The sequence below is a fragment of the Monodon monoceros genome, unplaced genomic scaffold (genome assembly GCF_005190385.1).
Source record: "Monodon monoceros isolate NGI ecotype Baffin Bay Population unplaced genomic scaffold, NGI_Narwhal_1 Super_Scaffold_22, whole genome shotgun sequence".
In the NCBI taxonomy this organism is placed as follows: Eukaryota; Metazoa; Chordata; class Mammalia; order Artiodactyla; family Monodontidae; genus Monodon; species Monodon monoceros.
Window position 1 is genome coordinate 29,221,249 of NW_021703779.1, and position 24,149 is coordinate 29,245,397.

The 24,149-nt window shown below is 37.5% G+C and overlaps 1 protein-coding gene across 1 annotated transcript in view; it reads right to left on the reverse strand.

Annotated features, from left to right (window-relative positions):
* The window catches only part of DMD (dystrophin), a 2,107,962-nt gene that overhangs the window by 1,706,769 nt on the left and 377,044 nt on the right, over positions 1 to 24,149 (reverse strand). The window contains exons 6-7 of the mRNA XM_029240038.1: positions 21,679 to 21,851; positions 15,205 to 15,323 (exon numbers count right to left, since the gene is read on the reverse strand). Of these exons, the coding sequence (XP_029095871.1) occupies positions 15,205 to 15,323; positions 21,679 to 21,851 (292 nt within the window). The remainder of the gene's footprint in view (positions 1 to 15,204; positions 15,324 to 21,678; positions 21,852 to 24,149) is intronic.

Sequence of the window (24,149 nt, forward strand, 5' to 3'; positions counted from 1 at the left end):
CTAATATTTTTTTTTTGTTTTTTTTGTTTTGAGATCAATATGTAAAGGAGATCGTTTAATTTTACTGGAGGATGTACACACAAATCCTTTCTAAATGGAAAGACACAACATATTGTTATGTACAAAGATTTTATATCAACCTTTCCAGATAAATATACATTTTAATGAAACTCCAACCAGCTTTCCGATGGGAACTTTGTTTATTGTGTTGGTTGACTGTTTTGTTTGAAACTCATTTTCCTTCATCACCCAACCTGAAGTGTCCGTCTCACACTGGTCACTGTACATCCTACCTCCATGTTCTATTTTGCTAGAACACTGTCTCTTCCCTCAGCTTTACAGAATTATAATTGACATAAAGCACTGTGTAAGTCTAAGATGTACAACACAGTGATTTTATATGTGTATATATTACAAAATGATTGCCATGATAAGTTTAGTTAACACATCCATTACTTCACATAGTTTCAATATTTTCTTTTTTTCTGTAGTGAGAAATTTTAAAAATCTACTCTCTTGGCAACTTTCAAATACACAATGCAGTACTGTTAACTATAGGCACCATGATTTACACTACATCCCCAGAACTTATTCATCTTATAACTGCAAGTTTGTACCCTTTGACTACTTTCACCTATTTCCCCACCTCCAACCCTATGCCCCACCTCTGGCAACCACTTCTGTTGCCTGTTCTCTGCTTCTATGAGCTTAAGTATTTTTTAGATTCCACAAAGAGAGATCATACAGTATCTGTCCTTCTCTGTCTGACTTACTTCACTTAGCATAATGCCCTCAAGTTCCATCCATGTTGTTGCAAATGGCAAAATTTTCTTCTTTTTTATGACTAACATTCCGGTGCATACATATACCACATTTTCTTTAACCATTCATCCGTCAAGGGACACTTAGGTTGTTTCCATATCTTGGCTATTGTAAATAATGCTGCAATGAACGTAGGGGTGCAGAAATCTCTTTAGTTTCCTTCAGATATATACCCAGATATAGAATTGCTGGATCATGCAGTAGTTCTGTTTTCAATTTTTTGAGAAACCTCCATACTCTTTTCCATAGTGGCTGTACCAATTTACATTCCCACCAGCAGTGCCCAAGGGTTCCCGTTTCTCCACATTCTCACAAGCACTTGTTATCTCATCCTTTCAATAACAGCCATTCTAACAGGTGAGGTGGTATCTTATTTTTTTTTAATTTTATCTTATTTTTTATACAGCAGCTTATTAGTTACCTATTTTATACATATTAGTGTATTATAAGTCGATCTCAATCTCCCAATTCATCCCACCACCACCACACACACCACCCCCTGCTGCTTTCCCCCTTGCTGTGCATATGTTTGTTCTCTACATCTGTGTCTCTATTTCTGCCTTGCAAACTGATCCATCTGTACCATTTTTCTAGGTTCCACATACATGGGTTAATATACAATATTTGTTTTTCTCTTTCTGACTGACTTCACTCTGTATGACAGTCTCTAGGTCCATCCACGTCTCTACAAATGACCCAATTTTGTTCCTTTTATGGTTGAATAATATTCCATTGCATATATGTACCACATCTTCTTTATCCATTCATCTGTCGATGGGCATTTAGGTTGCTTCCATGACCTGGCTATTGTAAATAGTGCTGCAATGAACACTGGGGTGCATGTCTCTTTTTGAATTATGGTTTTATCTGGGTATATGCCCAGTTGTGGGACTGCTGGATCTTATGGTAATTCTATTTTTAGATTTTTAAGGAACCTCCATACTGTTCTCCAACGTGGCTGTATCAATTTACATTCCCACCAACAGTGCAAGAGGGTTCCCTTTTCTCAACACCCTCTCCAGCATTTGCTGTTTGCAGATTTTCTGATGAGGCCCCTTCTAACCAGTGTGAGGTGATACCTCATTGTAGTTTTGATTTGCATTCCTCTAATAATTAGTGATGTTGAGCAGCTTTTCATTGCAACTAATATTTCAAACCATCAGATTTACTTGTGTTATGAAAATGTAAAGATTAATTTATCTCCTACTTCCTTAATACTCTATATTTTATACTTTTTTTTCTTATTTTTCACATGCAGTTCTTTTATGTTTTGGTGGAGGAAAAATAGGAGCTACAACAGTGCAGAGAAAATTACATATAAATTATTTAATTTTTATCCAGGAGCTTACATCTTATTCATTTTTATATTTGTTATATTTTGAACTGGGTGGGATTTGTCCTTATTTTTAGCCTTTTCAAACCTGGTTCCTGCACCAAGGTTCTCCAAATACCCAAGTACTCAATGATTCTTATTGTTCTAGGCTATTCTTTCCCCACTTCCTGCCAATATATGCTCAGACTCCCTTCGGTTAACAACAACTACACCAATATCATGGTCTACTATTATGTTTTAGGTGATATGAGGTACATTTATCAAGGGCTTCACCACGTACTCTTGCCTATTGAATAGTATTAATTTTAAATAAAACAGTTCCCAAGAGATCTCAAAAGAGCCACTCCTCTTCCTCAGGCATATATGTATATTCATTTCACTTTAAATGCTTTAACCTATAGCACCTCTACCAATAGAACATTAATGAAACGATTTTTAAAACACTTTTGCAAGGTGTTCACTTGTCCAGCTGATTCTATACAGACCCAAGTTCTCAACTGGCTCCAATAATAAATCCACACAAAGAACTGCGCCATACAGAGAAACTTAGATATTCAAGCCTAGGTAAAATGTACATTTTTACTTAGTCCTTCTTAGGATTCTCTCTCCCTGTCTCTCTCTGTCTCTCCCTTTTTTTGCCAATCCATATTTTAGAGAGTAGATAAGAGATGTTTACATCACAAGCTGATGAGGAAATATCTGAGACAGACGTTTTGGCATACCTTAAGCGATGCTTTTGCCATCTAGAGTTAACAAGAGAGAGAGTAGAAGGGAATATATTCATAATTGGTTAGTGTTTCGCTTTGATAACTTTAGTGTGCCTTGGATACGACCCCAAACTTGCAAGATGTGTAAACATCCTTCCACTTTGATTAATTATTTAAGTATTCTCTGAGGAAGATATCATAGTATAGAGACAGAATCCAGTATCTCTCTTGGTCTGGACTCCTGTTTGTATGACTTTTACATTTATTTCCAGCACATTTGGAATCAACTGATTGATGTCCCTCCATTTAAAAAGAAAGTCAATTAGCTCTGTAATAAAGAGAGCAACTTCTTAATCAATGCAAAGAAAAAAATCAAGGAGGAGGACAGAAATATTCTGCATTACAATTATTTTCTGTAGTAGTTACAAGCAGGGAATCTCAACTCCAACTCACTAAGCTGAGTGATATAGGCAAGTTACTTACACTCTTCAGTTGTAAATGGCCATAATAATAGTGTCTACTTCCTGGGGTTGTCATGAGAATAAAATAAAATTATGCTTATAAAATGTTGATTACTGTGCCCAGCACTTACAAATGTTCGGACAGTATTACACCAGAGCACATCAACATTCCTGTACAAATGCTACTCCGGGTTTCAGAAAACAAGAGTTTTTCTGAGATTCTTGGGAACCAGTTCAACCACCACACATCGTTAAATAAAAAGTTATGGCTGCACAAGAAAAACTATATTTTCGCAAGTGTGCTCATCAGCATCTTGCAAATACTGTGACAATTACAGGAAAATCGTATTATAATTATGAACTAGTCTTCAGGAGACTTGTTGAACATCTTCAGTGTAACTGAGTCTGTGTGCACGTGTACGTGTGCGTGTGTGCGTATGTGTGTGTGTAACATCGCCACTGATGAATTCAACCTATAGTTCAAGTTTGCTGTGAAGTGTTAGATTATATTCTGGAGCTCAAGGATATCAAGGACTACCACCCAGAAACGCAGCTGTGAACCAGCAAAATCCCTCAGATCTGGAAACTGGAATGGGTGGGAAGGTCACAGGAAAAACAGTAAGATTTTAAATGGGTAATTATTTAATTTGGGGAGAGTTGCCTTTATTCTGGAGGAAGGCAAAATAATTAGGAAGATCAGCTCTCTCTAATTAAGATAATTTATAGGAATAGAAAGGGAAGCAACGTTTAATTTCCGCAATATTCCAGGCACCTGACATATGTTTTGGCTACTATTTCTGAATGCGTATTACAGGCTAAATACTTAACAGGCATTACTTAACTTAATCCTTGCAGTAACTGTATGAGGTAGATATTATTGATTCAACTTTGCACATGAGCAAAACTGAGGCTCAGAAAGTTTCCCAGCGCCATATAACTAATTAATGGCAAAAACTGGATTTCAACCCAAGGCTAGTTGGCTCTATGAATAAAAGGTTAAATCAGGCCTAAGCTTGCCTAGAAGAATGACCAGAGAATTTTGTTTTCCTAGAACTATGGAGTTGAGATAACTGGGAAAGTTGTACCTCTTTTGTTTGCTAACTAGAACTGCTCTTAGGCTAGTGGAGGAGGGGCTGTGAATCGATATGCAGGCCTTTATCTTCTGTTACTAGAATGGTATTAAATATTGGTGGGAAATCGTGGCTAGAACTTCTTTGTGTCAAGTGGCCCACACTGACCCTGGCTCTTTCCCCATGTAGATAAGGGGCAAATGTGTGTATTTTGGGTGTTTCTGGGCCACCCAATGACATAAAGATTCCATGCCAGCATCTCTCATGCTTTGTATCCTTCTATACAGCTAAGTAAATGTAGTATTAGATTATATTCTACTGCATCTGTGAGTATAATTGCCAATTTGATCCCCTTGCAGCTACAGTGATATTGCAGGCTCCAATCATTGTTATATCCTGTCACTAAAAGTCATATATCCAGCTGAAACACAGACTGTTTAGCAAAATAATCCTAGATAAACAGCTTGTGATTAAAGCCAACCTATTTCTGGCATTAATATCAGAGATCATGAAGTTAACTAAAGTAGTTTGCTTCTTTTAAATGGATTTATAGGATCACAAACTTGTACTGTGAAAAAATTATTTTACTGCCATTTTAAATTTTTTTCTTTACTTTTATTATCCCTTTGTTATTATTAAAAATTCCTCTGGAATAAGAGGCTTTATCAGCTACGCCAATGAAAGAGATATTTTTACTGGCTGAAAAACGGATCATCAAACCCGTGATGACAGGGCACAGCGATACTAGTTAGGATCAAAGTGAGAGAGGAAGAGAAAAAAGGAAAAATAAATAAAAGGACAAAGAGCCAGGGACCACCTCTGCACACAGGTTGTCCTGGACAACGCTTTGGTGGAATCACTGTGTGCGTGAGAGCGTCATTCTATCACATGTCCGTGAAGTAATAAACAGAAGAAGGGATGGAGAGAGAGAGAGCTGTGCGGACAGCAGATAAGGCAAGTCCCTTAATCCTAAAAGAGAATGTTTTTGGTAGCCAGTCTTATGTGACAGCTAGTCTATTTCTATTTTATCTGGTGGATAAACCATTTCTCGTTAACGGTAGGACTGTTAGCAATAAGCAATGCTCCAGTAATTGAAGATTTGAACAGCAGGCTTAATCACCTCTTGAGGAAGAAAATGCTAGACGTCTTAAAAAAACATGGGACAACAGATTCTGGGTTTTAACCTCTAAAAAGACATACCTAAGGAAACAAATGTTCTATTGCAGCTACTTTTACCTTGCCTATATGATAGTCTCACCTGATGAGCTTTTAGAAATTGCTGGTGTCAGGGCCGCATCTCAGACCAATAAAATCAGAATATCTGCTCCAACCCCAATGTTTTCATAAATCTCCCCAGGTGATTTTACTGGGCAGTCCAGTTGGAAAGAATATGGACTGAGGAGAGGTGAAGCTGAATTCGATTTCTGCTCATCTTTCTATTGGCCGTGTGATCTTGGTTTTAGTAAAGCTCTCTAAGCCTCAGGTTTTCCATCTATAAAATAGGATAAACTGCCCTAGAATTATTGTGTAAAAGAAATGTGAGGTTCCTAAAACATGGTTGTCCTACTTAAATTTTAGTTACATTTTACCAAAAAGAGCTTTGCATATTTGAATTTATATCACTGGTGATAAATTAGAAAAATATTTTTAGGGGAAAACTGTTTTGATTTGAGGTAAAAGTTTACTCAGCAATATTTTTTAAAATCTCACAAGAACCATACTGCAGAACAACTGATTATTTCTAAAAAGTAAAACAGTGGATTTCAACCATCTTATTAAATTTTAATAATACATAACATCCCCAAGCACTTAATAGCTGTTACAGTTTCCTCATTTCTCAAGTAGATAGCATATGACCCACTAACCCCACAAGTTTGCCATAAGCCAATAAATCTAAGAGTGTACTTTATTATTTTTAAGTATAATCACAAGACTACTGTAAAGTCTCTGGTCCCTTTCGTAAGAATTAAATCCCATTTTTATGAGAATTAAATTATCCTGTATTAAGAAATGGCATCAACCAAGACTCTAGTTCATTACTATTTTATCCAAATACTACTGCAAATTAATGTATTTTCATCTTATACTTCATATTCTAGCTGTTAAACAGCCCATGCATTTTTATAGAGAGAAATGATTTAATTGGAAAACATATGTACCAACCTGATACCTTTTTTCCTAGCACTCAGTTTTAAGGTTTTCAAATATCCATTTGCAAGTTCTGTGATATATCCTATTTTTTTAATCAAACACAGTTAATTCCATTTTGAAGACTGTGAAATGAACAAAAATGTCCCAGCTATAAGCAACATATGCTTTATTTTCAAATACCATCATTGACTTTATTAAAACCTCAAAGAAATTTCCAAACTATGCCATTTTATTTTCATTTTCCATAATTGTTTAAATATTCAAAATGTTTTTTTTAATAAAAAGGTCAATTTATTATACCTTTTGTTTGGTGGGATATCAGTGCCCTTTAAAACCCTACTATTCAAGTACAAATGATTATGTTTACAAAGTATTTACAGTTTCAGTCTTCTTCTTTTATATTTTAAAACACAATAACTATCTGGTTACAATAGTGAACAAAAAATCCTGAAGGTGGCAAAAGGGAAAGCCTCTGCCTTAGGAGGCTCACTGCAGCCTCCTGCTTCCCCTGGATCCTCCAAACACTGCCCAGCCTCCACTGGAACAAATGTCTCTGAATTAAAGAAAAACTGGGTGACTGCTTTCCATGGTGGCCAATTCTAGATTGACAGTGTTTTGGCTGCTGTCTTTATATTTTATGTTCTGAAGATTTCTCTCATTCATTACCATTGCATTACATGGGAACCCTGTTCTACAAGGTAATGTGGGATTCTGCCAACAGTAGCAATCTGAGGAAGCCTGGAAAACAATACACTTAAATTGGAAAGGTTTAGTTTAACCTTTAAAACAGAAGGCCAAGAAAACAATACACTGGAACTTTTACCTAAATGGCACTACTGAAGACTATGAGGTCAGTGGTGACATCAAGATGTTGCTAAATCGAGTGATACCAGTAAAACTATTTTCTGTCCCATATTTTGCAATAGGGAATCGCTGAAGAAAACACACTTCTTTCACTTACACAGTAAGACAGGGCAGGGGTTCCACACTGCAAATATTCAGACCCCAGTTCTGTTGTCTTAGAAAGCTTTTGAGAGATTTTTTCTAAATTCTCTTCTAGTGTTCTAGATTAATAGAGGACTTTTATTCAGGTAGCTATGTCTAGGATATTCTAAACGCTCAACATTTCACCATCATCTACAAAGAGACCTTCAACACTCCATGAAGGATAAGAACAAAACCAATAGGCAGCACAAATTAAAGTAGGCTGAAAAGGAGAATTCCCTTTTAGTTCTGCACATTTGAGGATTAAAAAAAAAAAAAAAAGTAGGAACTCTCCTCAGTACCCAGATACGAAGCACAGAAAGCCTCCTGCATGCCGTACTCTCTCATTACAGCATGTGCTGAACCACAATGAACAAGTGAGAAGGCAAATTATAGTGTTCTGTTTTGGCAAAATGCTCTTAATAAGTCTACACCCTCCCATGATAAACAAGAAACACAAATATCAACTACAAAACACTTTAATTACTTTAATTACTCATAGTTGCTAATATCTCATGTATTACTTAAGATATGAGTTTTATTAAAATCAATAACAGAGGAGCAACACATATTTTTTCTAATATATTTCCTTAACAGTCTAATGGACTCCTAGTGATGATACCTGGGGACACCATCCACAAGATATGTATTATATGTCATTCAGCACTGGAACATGGTGGATGTATTTCCCAACTGTTTAAACAATTTATAGATGGCCTGTCATTCAATATTATTTCTTATGACTGCATAGGCCTAGGATATTATACTTCCCCAACTTAAGTAAAAACCATCCCGGTAAAGTAATTAAAAAGAGATTCCCAGTTACTTAGGCAAGGATTACACTCAAATGCTTCTGAATATATTTGGTACAGAACCTCATCCACTATGCAAATCTTAAATCACATGATTAGACTATATTTCATTATTTAAATTCCACAATCAGGACTTCCCCAGTGGCGCAGTAGTTAAGAATCCGCCTGCGGATGCAGGGGACACAGGTTCAACCCCTGGTCCGGGAAGATCCCACATGCCGCGGAGCAACTAAGCCCGTGCGCCACAACTACTGAGCCTGTGCCCTAGAGCCCGCAAGCCACAACTACTGAGCCCACGTGCTGCAACTACCGAAGCCCTCGTGCTCCATGGCCTGCACGCTGCAACTACTGTGCCCCCGTACTGCAACTACTGAAGCCCACACGCCTACAGCCCATGCTCTGCAACAAGAGAAGCCACAGCAATGAGAAAAACCATACACCGCGACGAAGAGTAGCCCCTGCTCGCTGCAACTAGAGAAAGCCCGCGCACAGCAACGAAGACTCAATGCAGGCAAAAAAATCAAAAATAAAAAAACATTCCACAATCAAGTGAGAAACTATATTACTTAACTGTAACAATGAATAATACTCCTCTTATTTTAACAAATAAACTCCTAACAGAAATAAAAAATATAAATTGGCTGGCTGTTTTCTATAAGAGCAAAATTGGATAAATTATAAAAGAACATAAAGATGAGAAAATACCAAATTATGGTATAAAGGGTAAATTCAGGCCATGTACTACACACGCAGATATCATTTTTAATGTTTGGAGGTCTCTTTATTGTCTAAACAGGTGAATTTGGGACAGTTACATTCAATTATTTCTGTCATCCAAACAACCAAAATGGACCAGCAGAACAAAAATCACTTCAATTCATTAGTGATTGGCTCAAACTGTCCTGAAAATATTCATTTTCCATGTTATCTGAACTAAGAATAAGGTAGAAAATAGGATATCAAAAAGAGATGTGAAAGTCATTCTCTCTTTCTCTTCCCCCTCCTTCTCTCTCTGTCTCATGTGCCTTTGTTACCTTTTCAGGCTACTGGAAACTATATATTAATGTATTAACTTTTTAAATTTCTGTTTCAATAAGCAATCTGAAAATTCTCCATCAGGAAACAGGAGATCACAACAGTAATATCTTAATGTTAGTATAATCATCTCTATCACAATATTGATATAGTATCTTTATTTTATTTTATTTTATTTTTTGCAGTACGCAGGCCTCTCACTGTTGTGGCCACTCCCATTGCGGAGCACAGGCTCTGGACGCGCAGGCTCAGCGGCCATGGCTCACGGGCCCAGCCGCTCCGCGGCATGTGGGATCTTCCCGGACCGGGGCACGAACCCGTGTCCCCTGCATCGGCAGGTGGACTCTCAACCACTGCGCCACCAGGGAAGCTTGATATAGTATCTTTATCCTCATTTTTATGCTAATATTTGTATACTATTATTGGTAACCTTTTTACCCACGTAGAAAGTTTTCATTTATTTATTTTGCTATGTATTACAAAGTACTGCCTCACTGCCCCTTAAAGATTTTTCTCCTATAGTAGCAATGATAAATCTGAGGATGCCTCAAAGTCATCGGCTAAAGTCATCTTTAACTCAAATGCATTCAAGTATGTTAAAGTGGCAGTGGACAGTCAAAGCTAGTTATGCAATGTGTCTGCCCATAGAAAAAAAGGTGTGTAAAAAGAGGAAGGTTCAGGACAAAAACCTAAAAATAGTCAAGGATATTCTAATAAGTACCCTTACTCTAATGATATGCAGACTAGAAATATGTTAATCACATTTCTCTGGACTTCTACATTGGCCATCAGTTTTTCTAAAGCCTCATTATGTATCATTGCTAGTCTCTGTTCTAAGCAATGCTAATAGAAGTATATATTTAAAGTATTTAACACAGTATTTCCCAAATTCCTTTGCTAAAAGGTTGTGTTGAATATACATTAAGCAAATGCGATGGCAACACTAAATCTACTAATGTAGCCCATTCCTTTGCTAATACAATAATGGCATCTCTAATTTGCTCATTTCAACTGCAATCCACTGATGTTCAAAATTAAAGAAATATTTTCATTATTACATTTAACACTATTAAATGATATAATTTGGTTTTAATCATCAAATTTTAATATCTTTTAAAAGAAATGCTGGAAAAAGTGGTCTCCTGCTGACATAATAGGAACATTATTCTGCTATTATCATATCTGTATAAGCAGTTGATGATACTTTCTATTTTCCGTAGTAGAGTAAGTAGACTAAGAACTGTTCTTCCAAGAAACTCAGGATTTAGTTTTAGATAATTACAATGTGTATTATCTCTAAAGACACTCTGTCAGAGATAATGACATACATCAACAAAACAGTACAAAGGAACATATATTTTGTTACTTTGTCATCAAAAAGGCAATGGCCATTTTAATATATGTACTATTAAAATATTTTTTTAATATATGGAAAATAGAATACTCTGCACTGCAGAGAGTTTGGCTCTAAAGAGTGTGAGATATTTACAATAATAACTTCTAGTTGAAATGTTATACACATGAGGAACACCAGTATATTCCAACCTCATTAAATTCTCTGAAAACAAAGATATTCCACAATGGGTTCTAGAAAAAAAAACAATCTAAATGATATGAAATGAGTGTGCCTGTCCATAAAAAGTTCGAGTTATTTATTTTAACAACACCCTTCTGAGTTGGTATGGTTTTACTCTTTCCATTTTAACTTAGTGTAAACTACTTATTACCATTTCTTGTTGTTAATGGTATCAAAATGCGATGAACAGAACAAAGCTGTTAGAAACAAAAACGCCACTTGCTCAAACGATATCAAACCCAAAAAGAGGCCTTAAGGACTTTCTCCTCTTTTATAGTAAAAGCTATATATTTTCTCTTGAATACTTTTTTAAAGACTAATCAGCTGCATGCAGGCAAAGTGAAGTCAGAGACCATTTATTCAGGAGTAAAACTTTCCAAAAGGTAGAGCTAATTCGTGGAAAAGTAGACTCTAAAAGCAACTGAAGGACTTCCCTGGTGGCGCAGTGGTTAAGAATCTGCCTGCCAATGCAGGGGACACAGGTTTGCGCCCTGGTCCGGGAAGGTCCCACATGCCACGGAGCAACTAGGCCCGTGCGCCACAACTACTGAGCCTGCACTCTAGAGCCCATGAGCCACAACTACTGAGCCCGGGTGCTGCAACTACTGAAGCCAATGCGCCTAGAGCCCATGCTCCGCAACAAAGAGAAGCCACCACAATGAGAAGCCAGTGCACCGCAACGAAGGGCAGCCCCGGCTCGCCACAACTAGAGAAAGCCCGTGCACAGCAACGAAGACCCAAGGCAGCCATAAGTTAATTAATTAATTAATTTTAAAAAATAAAATAAAAACAACTGAAGAGTGATGCAGGGATTAGCCAGGCAGAAAATAGAATCTGTGTCACCACCCTCATGCTGTTAAAATGAAGTGGATTAAAACCAAACTAATTGGCTTGTGAATGTCATTTTGAGGTTACAAATATTTCTTGAAAGCCCTAGTGTTCATCAAATTTGACTCTCATCATTCATTTTTCATTCTAAAGTTACCCTGGTAAGCCACAGATGATGTGCACATCATCTTGCCCATCACAAATGGAAATGACTTACTACAGTCAAAAGTCATCTAGAACCGGCACAAATTTTTATCTCCAATTTTTTTAATTACTTTTAGAACATCTACACTTTGTTATTCACAAGGAAAAGCTGACAAAGCATTCTCTTAATGCATAAAGTATTGTGTGGATCTGCAAACAAACCAACTTGTTTGAAACTCAGGGAAGCAAACAATGCACGTGAAACCCACAATGCACTACTGTGCATGTCTTACAGGGAAATCAGGAGAGAAAGTGAATTGAATGATTCACAATAGGATATGTTTTGAAGGAGATAAACCTTTTATATCTATAAGCATAAAGATGCATAAATTATTAAATTTTACCCTACTAGTACTTGTTTTTGCATATGTTAACATTTAAACACACCAGAAACAGCTCCTGAAATTGCTTATGCTAATGCCTATTGCTACTCATTTTAAAAGGCAATTCCACTTAAAACCAAACCTCAGGCCTCAAAACACCAATTAAGGCCAAACAAAGCATACCAAAGTCGATACATGCAAGATATGAAAAGCTCCAAATTATATTTCAATGACTTTTTAATTTATAAATCAACCCAATCAATAAAGCATATGTTTAAAATTCTAAAAACATTTTTGGGCAGGTATTTTTTAAGCCAAATATAACTTCAATGCCCCCAATAATAAAAATCTCCCCAAATATAAAGCTAAATGTTTCATTAGCCTCCTAAGGGGCATATTAGATATGAAACGAAAACTGCTTTGGGGAATAGCTGACATCGTCATGTATAAGCTAAAGAACCAATAATTGGTTAAATAAAAATATGAACTTCTGAAAGGTAATTACTATACAGGACATGCAAGAAGTCCGTTGAGTCTCGCCTGTTAGATACACTGAATAGCCTGTTCTAAGTCTTAGATTCTAAGAGATGCTATTCTGTCTTTTGCGACTAACTAATCAGTAAATAAAAATCCTTATGATTTGGTTAATTTTTTTCTTTCAATTATCATTGATATCGTCTCTTGAAAAATACTGAGCAATAATTTTTGAATGCATATTTGAGTATTTCCCTAACACACTGGCAGGAACTGATAGACACTTAAAAATATAATTTAAGATTTATTCTGAATCCTTATCTTATTGAAAGCCAAAAAACCTTTAATAAACCAGTTTAGGAGACAGAATGCTCTTGGAAGGGAGTCCATAAATAGCAAAAGTTTTCAGATCGAAGAGTTTACTGGCAAAATGAAACCATAAGTGGTAGTTTGAGCTCTATTAATCAGCTTGTATTTCATACTGTACCTGGTTGACTTTGAATTATCAAGTTTGAGATATTATAATGGTGTGCCTATATGACATGCATTTCAACATACACTTTCCATTTAGGAGAACATATGGAATTGGGTGTATCAGGCTATTTTATGCTATAAAATATATTATTTATTTAACTGCCCTTTTCTGATTATAGGCTTATCAATCTATTTTCTGACTGTGATGTGGATGCCTATCTAGGTTCCCTTACTTCATTGATTCAAAGGAGGACTTAGAGATCAAAAGCCATTTTATCACTTAGCAAGGAAAAGATCTATTTTAAACTTACTCTTACTATTTTACGAAAGGATAAGGCACACACAAGAATATCCCAGACAACAGAAACTGACTACCATATGTGGATTTAACGAAAAACAAAAAACCTATTAACAGGCTTATCCTTCAGATTCATACACTATAGCTTTCACTCTCAGGGGCTGGAGTCATATTTTCATTATGTCTGCCCTCTCTACCTCACTAGAGTATGAAAAAACACATATATCAATCGGTACTAAGAGTCAATAGTGAGGTAACCCTCCCCCAATCCTTCAAAACAAGGAAATATGATTGATACAACTGCTCCCAGCTAAACTGGGGCAGGAAGGACACTGACCATCTACTGAAGCAATAATAAGAGGTTACAGGAGTCATGCATTATCTAAAGGAGAAGAAACATTTCTAATGAACTTAATCTGATTCCAACTTCACAAACATTTGTATTGCTATAGTTTTCCCTTCCCAAGTCCATGTGCTTATCAAGAGCAATATAGAGGTCAATTAGATATGAGTATTCTGGTTCTTGTGATTGTTAAATATCTCATTTAAAATAAATGAGCTTCCATTTTGATTGTTATATCATTTTTTTTCATCTGGTTTAAAGTTAACTCCCCCACCACTACCACCACCATATGGATCTTCTATCAATAAGATGTGGTACTCAGGTTTTTGGGTCTATAACACTAGATTAGATTCTGGTTGATGATAAATTCACCAGTAAAAGGCTATCCTCTGAGTTATTTCAGAACTTTTCCAGATGGGACCTATAACCACCACTCAAGGATCTCCTTATTTGGGATTGATTCAATATTCCAAAGAAAAAAGAATTATATAACCCTACCCAAATATCAGCTTGTACTATATTGCACATATCTATTGACACTGCCTCTCCAACTTCTGGGTTTAGAGTGTGGTAAAGCCTCAAGAAAGTTGAGAATATAGTCTGCAATTCCAAAGAAGTTGGCAAATTTAAAAAGTGCCTCATGGGCTAGAAGAAAAGCAGAGGTCAGGAATTATTTTCCCTCTAATCCATGTGTTTGTAAGATATGACTATGCAGCACCAGAGATAAGGATGAAATTTAATTAAGTGTAATATTATAAAAATATAAATACAGTACTGCCTGTGAACTAAAGAAGCAGAAAACAAATAACCATTCAATGGAGGACTTCCCCCAGAGTGACAAATTACAACAAAATCAGCGCCAGGAATAGATTTCCTGATTTAAACAGTAAACCATGTTGCCTTTTATGAAGTGTTTGAATGAAATTGGCAAGAGTAGCTAATTATTTATAGCTGATTAGTCTATCAAATCTCTTGGTAGAATAAGCAAAACATGAACTTTTTATAATTATTTGGAGTCAATATACTCTAAATGCAGTATACTTCATCTGTGAGGCATATACATTCCAAAGGCTTGAATTTTTTTCTAAAGTTTTACATTTTAGTTTTAGATATTGGTATTCTGAGAACTAAAATCATGTATGACAGTTCATTATGTATTTCAGGAAAACAGAACATTTTAAATATACTTGGAATACAGAAAAACACAATGCAGAGTTTCTATTTTGTGCTTACTTTGTGGAAATGTTAAGCCTGAGATGATCAACATTAAACTATGCTAAAAACAGTGGTAGTTTAGAAATGCACCAACCTTCAGGATCCAGTAGTTTCTCTATGCCTAAATGATATTTGGCAATGTTGAATGCATGGTCCAGTCGTTGTGTGGCTGACTGCTGGCAAACCACACTATTCCAATCAAACAGGTCTGGCCTGAAACACACACAAATATAAAGACAAATATAAATCAACTTAAAATGTTTCATGAGATTCACTTCAATTCTTTCGTAGTTCCCAGACCAGGGATCAAACACATGCACCCTGCCGTGGAAGCACAGAGTCTTAAACACTGGACCACCAGGGAAGTCCCCAGTTCTGATATTTGACTGACAACCCATGCCCACATTCCTTAAGAGTTGAGTGTTACTCTTCGGTACTCCTCAATAACATTTCTCATTTAGACAAGTCACAATTTTAACAGAAAATCCTGAAGAAAACAAAGGAGAAATTATTCTATGTTATCCAAGCAACAAAAATATGTTCATCTCATCCAGTCTCATGGATTTGAATACCAGCCATTTGCTGGTATCTTCTAATTCTATAAGCCTAGCCCAGACCTCTTCCCTGAACTTCAGACTCTAGATCCATCTGCTTACTCAGTAGCTCTACTTAGAGTCATCACAAGACTCAAGCATCCAAAACTGACCTTCTGATACTCATCCCCATTGTACCACCACAACTCACCTACCTCTCTTATAGTTCTCCCTCCCTCAATAATCAACGACAAGGTCAAACTTGTAGGTACTCAGCAGAGAAACCTTGGTGTCAACTTTGATGACTCTTTCACTCTCATACAACACTTAGTTGGAAATATATCCAGAATTTGACCACTTCACACTATCCTCACTGCTAGCACCATAATCCAAACCACCATCTTAGCCTGCATACAACACTGCTAAGTTTTCTAACTGCTCCCCTATTCCCACCCTTGCCCTTGTTAATCTATTCTCAGCACAGCTGTCAGAGTGATCTCGTAAAATGTTTCATCATAACCTTCTCAAATCCTTGCTATCGAGGGAGTAAAATTCACTGACTTAACTGCGACCTACAAGGCCCTACATGGTCTGGCTCCCCATTAACTCTCTGATTTTATTTCTTGTCTCCCTCCTCGTATTCCTCAAACAGGCTAGATAGTTTCCCACATCTGCACTTGCTGTTCCCTATGCCTGGAATTCTCCTCCCCCAGACACAGATATGGCTCACTCCTCCACTTCCTTTGGGTCTTTACTCAAAAGTCACATTGATGAGTCCTTCCCTGCCCTTCCCCCATCTAAAACTGCCTGCCCCCAAATCAAACTTACACAGAATCATTTCCTATCCCTCTTAATTGCTTTATATTTTTTATCATTAGCATTTAACTACTATTTAACATATTATACATTTAATTAATCGTATCTATTTACCTATCTCCCGCACTTGAATGTAGAATATAGAATTACTTTTGCCAGGTTTGTTCACTTCTAGAAACCCAACCTGACACACAGGAGGGGCTCAATAAATATTTATTGACTACACCAGAGAATGGATGAGAACATACTATATGAATATCATTTTACTTAATAACGGAGAAAACACAAAGTCGTGTAAGAGGCTGTTCTTATCCTATGAGGATTTTAAATCTAACGAGGAAAAAAAATCCATACATCACAAGTTACATACATTTTAAGTGTGACAAATACAGATAATAATAATATATGGTTTTCTAAAATCTGAAGAGGTCAAGAAAGTTTTTTTTGAGGCTTAAGGGACTCTTAAATGGTGGTTTGGGTTAGATTAAAGAAAAGTGCTTGAGAATAGAATTCTAAATTGCGTGGATATTAGAGAATCAGAGTTCTTAGGGAAGGAAAGAGCAGAATGTGCCCAGTCAGTCAGGACCTCACAAGTCTGGCTCCACTGGGAGATTTCTAGTATCAAGTGGTGGGAGATATGGTTAGGAGGAGGATTGGGATGAGTCTATAAAAGGCCTTGGCTGTTAAGGAATTACAATTTTACCCAGCAACATTGGAAACCATTAGTTAAGTGCTTCTTCATCTTTCCTGGATCACAGATACCTTTGAGAATCCGATGAGCACTATGAAACTTCTACCCAGACAAAATTCCTATCCATAGCTTTAAACAGAATTACATAGAATTTTAGGACATTTGGGCCTGTCACTGGACTCCTGCTTAAGAACTCATGCTCTGCAAGAGATGTTTCAAGGATGGGGTTAGCTGCTGTTTTCTGAAACCAGAATTCAAAATAAAGGTGCAACTTTAATTCTCCTTTGACTCTCATTTCCCTTTCTCTACTTGCTCCTACCCTGTTTAATTCACCAGACTTTTGTGCACTTCTTAGTAAATCTAATCTCCCCTATATACTTCAAGTTACCCAAAGCAGCTAAAAACCCTTTGGAACCTAAAATATGTATAAATTGGGAGCTGTCTCTAGTAGTGGAAAGACTCTTAAGAAACAAAAATTAAATCTTAGACTATTTGGGGGAAGTTTTAATTTCACTATGCAACTTCTGCCCCATCTTCATTTCTCCATCTCTCATTAAGGGGAGTGAAAAAGAATATAGGTGGGAGAGTGTGGGAAACCAGTTTCTCACCTACAGCAAAGTAAACAAGGTTAAATCAGTATGATAAAAAAATAGGATTACTTCCACACTTAAGCCCTTTTCCCTTCATCCCCTTCGCCTTCTCCTTAGCCACTAACTAGTTACCTGGATGACGAGTTATCTAAGTCATGTAATCTATTTGAGCTTCAGTGTTTTCATTTTAAAAAGAAGGAAGTGTACTGAATGGCCTTCGAGGTCTCTTCTAGCATTTAAAATCAATCTAATAAAATGTTTTAAATCATTAAAATTCACCATTAATTAACATTTTAAATAACCATGATTTTCAAATGCGTAAAGAATTGTAAAACTAACCAACTGAAGAGGAAAGCCACATACCTTCCCATGCTAACCTAGAACATAAGTCATAAATAAGAATGTGCCACCAAGGATCCCCACACTTTTGAGGAAACCGACATACTGAATGAGATAACATAGCCTAGTAGGTAAGCAGAGTCCCCTACGAATCCATATCCTGGCTCTACAGCATATTAGCTGTGAAAAGATTTCAGTCAAAAATGTAACCAGAGGATATAAAATGGAGAATTTCCCACACGTGCCCTCAGAAGAACAGAACTTAAGAATTCAGAGGCTGATTTTCTATGAACGCCTGTTTTACAGAAGATCAAGCCTTATCTCCCAATCAATGAATATCCACCAAGAATCTCTCCCCATCCTCAAGTCAATGAACTTACTGCTTGCACTCCGGCTGTACTGCCCCCTCTCTGTGCTCCTTGCCCATACGCACAGCCTGCCCCAAACCCCCAAAAGACTCGCCTGTAAATTGTTACAGCACGTGTTTCCCAAATTGCAATTCCTCTTTTGTTCCTGAATAAACTGAATTTCTGATCATTTGACCTTGCCTCCGTTTATCTCTGTTTAGGTTGACATAATCAAATGATCTTTGGGAAACTGAGGCACAGAGAGGTTATATGATTTGCCTATTTGTGAAATGGGGACAATGATAGTATGTAAGTCATGAGAAACAGATGGGTTATTTTACTTAGAACAGGGCCTACAAAATAATAATTGCTTAAAAACACTAACTTCTATTACTTTAAGGTTAATTATATTTATAAAATAACAGTAATACGTTTTCAATGTACAGATTCAAGCCAAGAACCTATACTTACAGAAGAGATATAAATGTTACAAACATTGTTGATGCAAGAATAACAATATAATGACAGAAGTGGAGAGGAGAGAAGAGGAGGAAGTATGTATGAGGGTGATAATTTCCTCAACCTTCATTTCAGGTGGTCAACAGATCTTGTCTAAACTTGATGAAAATAAGTATACCACTGTCATATAAAGTCACACAGGCAACAATTATAAGAATAAAATGATTATAATATAGTGATGAAATCAGGAAACAGATGGGGATAAGATGTAAATTTGTGGGCTTCATATTAAGGAATAAATCCATCTACTGTCAGAAATGAATTAATCAAGAAATAGATATATATAATTATGAAAACCATCAGAAAGAATAGAAGAAGTTGCTGACAGTAACTACTTCTAGGAAGTGGAGAGTGATGGGATAGGGCTGAGGTCAGGAAGACACATTTTGTTTCTTTTTGTCCTTTGCCTCCCTCTCTAATGTTTGACTTTTTTTTTCTTTTTAAACCACGTGCTATGTTACTTCTATGGTAATAAATTAAAATAAGAAATTAGGAAAAAAATTTAACTGCAACTTTATACTTATTGCAACTTATTTGCATATTTTGAGCATACTTCTAATCAATTATCATTTGGTTTTCCCATGAAAGTAGAATCTGGCTTCCTTTTAACTGCACTGTAGTGAACTCTGTGTTTTAATTTAATACTTTTAATTTCTTACATATTAAGATAAAATTTAGCCTTAAAGAAATATAAAGTCACAAAAAGCCTGATCTTTGGCAAGGCTCTTTGTCAATTCCTATGTTCGTTATCAAGTTCATGCCTTGGTTCTACATAGTCTTTCAATTATTGAAATCAGGACACCTCATGACATTCCTAAGTGTTCCAATGACAATCACCCTGGAACAGACAGTTCAACCATTCTCTTTTTCTTTAGATAAACAATATGTTCATCTGTCAGAGACAAAAACAAGAGGGAGATGATTCATGAAAGAGCATTATCAACTGTGAGAAACCTCTTGAAAAGTAACCATGTGATGTGTAAGAAGGTAGTTACTGATGATTCATTCAGTATGACAGAAGAATATATAAACGTAGATATTTGGAGAGACAAAGAGTAGGTCAGGGACAGATGTGACAGGGCAACCTGGATATGTTTATTGTATTACTTACAAATGCATTCAGAAATCATGAAATGGAATATTAACAAATGTAGTCTGTGAACACGCTTGCAGGACTGAAGTCTTCCACTTGAAAAGAAAATGCTAACAAGCCAACAAGGACCGCATAACCCGATCCTCGATATTTCTGTTCATCTGCAAATGTGTACATGAACAGCAAGATCAATATGTTCCGGCCCTTACTGTGAAGCATGTGGCTGCATAAATGAACACTGACTTATAATGCAGAATGAACGTCTCTATCCCCTCTCATCTGGCTGTACTGAGGCTGTGGAATATTTTTCTTCCTGTCACACTTAGGAAAAACAACATATTAACATCGCTTAACATGCCGACTGAGTGTGAGCCTGCCTCCTTTCCAAAGTCAGGTTGCTGAGTCATTCACCTGGAAACTCAGTCTAGATGGGGTTAATTAAACCCAGCTGGAGCAAGACACCTGACAAAGATGCTTATTTAGAGAGCATTTGCTCCCAGACGGGTAAACCAGGAAGAAAACTTATATTCTGGATGTTTCTAGAAGCAAGATTGGCATAGGAAAATGGTAGACTACACTCGTCGAGAAAAGAAAGATCAAAGTGAGAAAAGATAAGCTGCATTGAAAATCAGGGCAGATGCAGTCCAGTGGCATTTCAAGCACAGTTAATAAGGCAATGTATTTGACCCTGGGGATTGGGCTGGGTAAAAGAGATGGGTAATAGGAAAACCAAAGCACATGTTCGTTAGAGTAAATGTATTATACATACAATATATATGAATGTATTCATTATATATAATGTATGTATTTATCATGTTGTTTTGTTTTTTCTTGAACTGTTACTAATTCACTTACTGAGCTTCTTTATACAAGAAAAAGCAAACAACTATTTTATCTTAGAAAATATAATAGTGTGAATATAGTTAAGGACATTTGGTTCACTATGTCATACTGAGTTCCTTTTACGAAGGTCAAAAGAACAACTCTCACGCTTTATAGCAATTGCTTTGCTGTTCCAGAGCAATTGTTTCTTTTGATATTCTGAGTGCTGAGTCATAGAATTAATTGTGGTCTGCTCTTTACCTTGGTTGCTAAGATGCCCAGAGCCTCTTTTACCCCTGAAATATAAGTATATATACATATATATACACACATACAGGGCCTTATGGTATTTGCTATCTAAGTATCTGACAAGAGAAATGTTTCTTTTTCACATTATTAATCTGATGATGGTAATTAATTGTACTACAGCCACTCACATAAGTTCTACAACCATTTTAACGCTACAGCTGAGGCTCATTACTAACACATTATTTGTATAGAAAGACCAACTCCATTCTTAGCAAAGTTAGAATATAACCTTGATTTTCTGGCAGTCTCAATTTCAAAGATGTTGATACCCCCTCTCCACCATAACCACATTCATGCTCTGATAGTTTTAACATTTCGACAACTAAGTGTAATATCACATAAAAATAGGATATTCTTATTCAGTACCTTCCAATGGATGGTTACATCAATACGGTCAGCATAAATAACATGTTGCATAGTGGGAAATGATCAGGAACCATGCTGGACAAAAAGATATCAGACTCTAAATCAATACTTGTAAAAATTATTCAATGTTTCGATAATCTTACCTATGACTGTGGATGAGAGCGTTCAAAGCCAGACCATCAGACCAGCTGGTGGTGAAGTTAATGACATTAACCTGTGGATAATTACGAGTTGATTGTCGGACCCAGCTCAGGAGTATCTTTTCACTGTTGGTTTGTTGCAATCCAGCCATGATATTTTTCATTACATTTTTGACCTATGTGTGGAAAGATATTTTCATAAGGAAATGCATGAACAAGAAGCACACAAACTTAAACCTGAATGTTCTAATCTTCAGTTAATAAATACTGGCTCAGTGGTGATAACGGATTTGCACTGATCAGGCAACCCTCCCATTATGAATGGGATTCATTTGCGAAATGCTTGGCCAGTTATGAGCACCGAGATTCACTCACTCCTAGATGACAGGGCAAAGGTCAGTTTTCTCCCTGCCTCAAGAAAGAAGAGGCAGCTAGTGCTCCTTGAACAAAAGAATCTTGGAAGGATCATTCTGGACAAAGTGCCTGTCATGAACAGGGGCACCAAATGCAGACAAAAACGACTGGGGCCTGGCAGGTCGGCCCTGTGGTGGTTTCCGTCTTAGCTGTTACTCTGCCCACAGCATGAAATGCTTCTCTTGTGGGGGGGGCGGGGGGGGGGGGGGAGGTAACAAGGCTCTATGCACGTTGTCCCCTTGTACTTGTTTTTGGCAGAGAGGTTAAAGGGCTTCAGGTCCGTGAGCCATACCTGGGGAGAAGGGGTGGAACATTCAAGATGCCCTCACGTGCAGAGCGGCTTGACAGTGCTAAGGCAAGGGGTGCCGTCCTGTGTGCTAGGCTCAGGAACGTCACCTCAGGGCTGTGACGAGGCCCGCTCCGTCAGCAACTCCCACTGCTACTCTGAGAAGTCACAGCCTCCCTCCCAACACACGGCCCCCTGGCCACCTCCGGAGTCACAGTCGGAATTCCCTACTTCCATTTTGTGGGCTGCGGTCACCTCTGCAGAGTCCCCTTGTTTGAGAAATTCGGCCACGTTGTGAAAGATCAGGTGGAACTCAAGTGCAAACAGCATGGTGGCAAAGAAAACGCCTGGGCTTTGGTTCCGAAGCCCCGTCCCATCAAGCGACAGCTGTGGAGATGGCGAAGGAGACTAAGGCCGCTGTGACGCCGCGTAGGAAGTCCATTCAGGGCCTACACAAGCCCTGCCACTTGTTCAGCAGGGTGGCAGCGGCAAGGAGAAAGCCAAGGGCCAGCAGGGACCCCAGCACGGGCGCAGTGTGGAAAACGAAGGCCGAATGAGAGACGCGACTCCGCCAGCAGCTGGCGGCTTCAGGTCGAGCTGAGGAGGGCGCGCAGCCAAGAGTGCCGCGGCGCAGGACTGGGAGGGGCCGCTGGGTCCTGGGGGGTGGGGTCTGGGGGCCACGTAGTAGCGTTGGTTGGTTGGGCCCCACCCACCCTCCCACCCCCGGCTCCCGGAAGGGAAGCGGAAACCCAGACTGTGCAAAAGGGGAAAAAGGGCAGGTTCGGTCTTATTTTCATGAATTGGTTTCTGGCCATTTGATTCTGTCCTAGGCTGTGTGCAGGTGCAAATGCCACTCGGCAGGTTGTTGTATTTCCAACTGTCACTCTTCTAATTCAGCTGCTGCAGAAATCCATTTTCTGGGTTTCGAGAATGCAGTTGACACCTCATTATAGAACAGACGGTCTACATTTTCTATTAAAGGAATCATTACTAGGCTACTTCTTTAATATGTCAGTCCCCTTATCACATACTTAAAGGAAGTATATAAGTAAATGTGAGTGGTTTTGACCACCAAGGGCTTCCCTTTCGGGCAGTATAAGGTCCATATACTACCAACATTTTATCAGATGATGAATATTTATTGGGTATTCCAAATATGACATTTTATTTTCTTCTTCATCCATGCAGAAGTTAACAAATGCCTTCGGGCAAAATACATATTTTAACATCTCCAATGTTAGTAATCCTTTTATGAAAGATTCAATGCAAATTTTAGGATAGACTATTAAATATAACTTTAAAATACTTGAAAAGGATTTGAGATGATGTTTTGTAAACGTGGGATTGATGTGAAAATGTGAAATCTTTGCATACATTTGTCACCATCCCTTGATAGCTAAATCTATTATTTAGGGGTGGATTATCCAGTTTTCTTAATTCCTTCCTGACCTGCTTATTTAGCCACTTACTTACTGAATAAATAGGTCAAATAGTTATGTAAGATATATAATTTTTCTCATCATAGTCTAAAGTTATAAAATATACAGCCTCCATGTACAGGGACTGCAGGATGTGTCCTGCGTGTCCTGTGCTGAACCAGGGTTGGAATCAGCAGACACTGGCTCAGTGGTGTTGATGGATTTGCACTGATCAGGCAACCCTCCAATGATGAATGGGATTCATTTGTGAAATGCTTGGCCAGACTGCCCTCTATGCACATAATGTTAAAGAACAACATGGTATTCGATCCAAAGCTCCTTTAGCATCATTATGT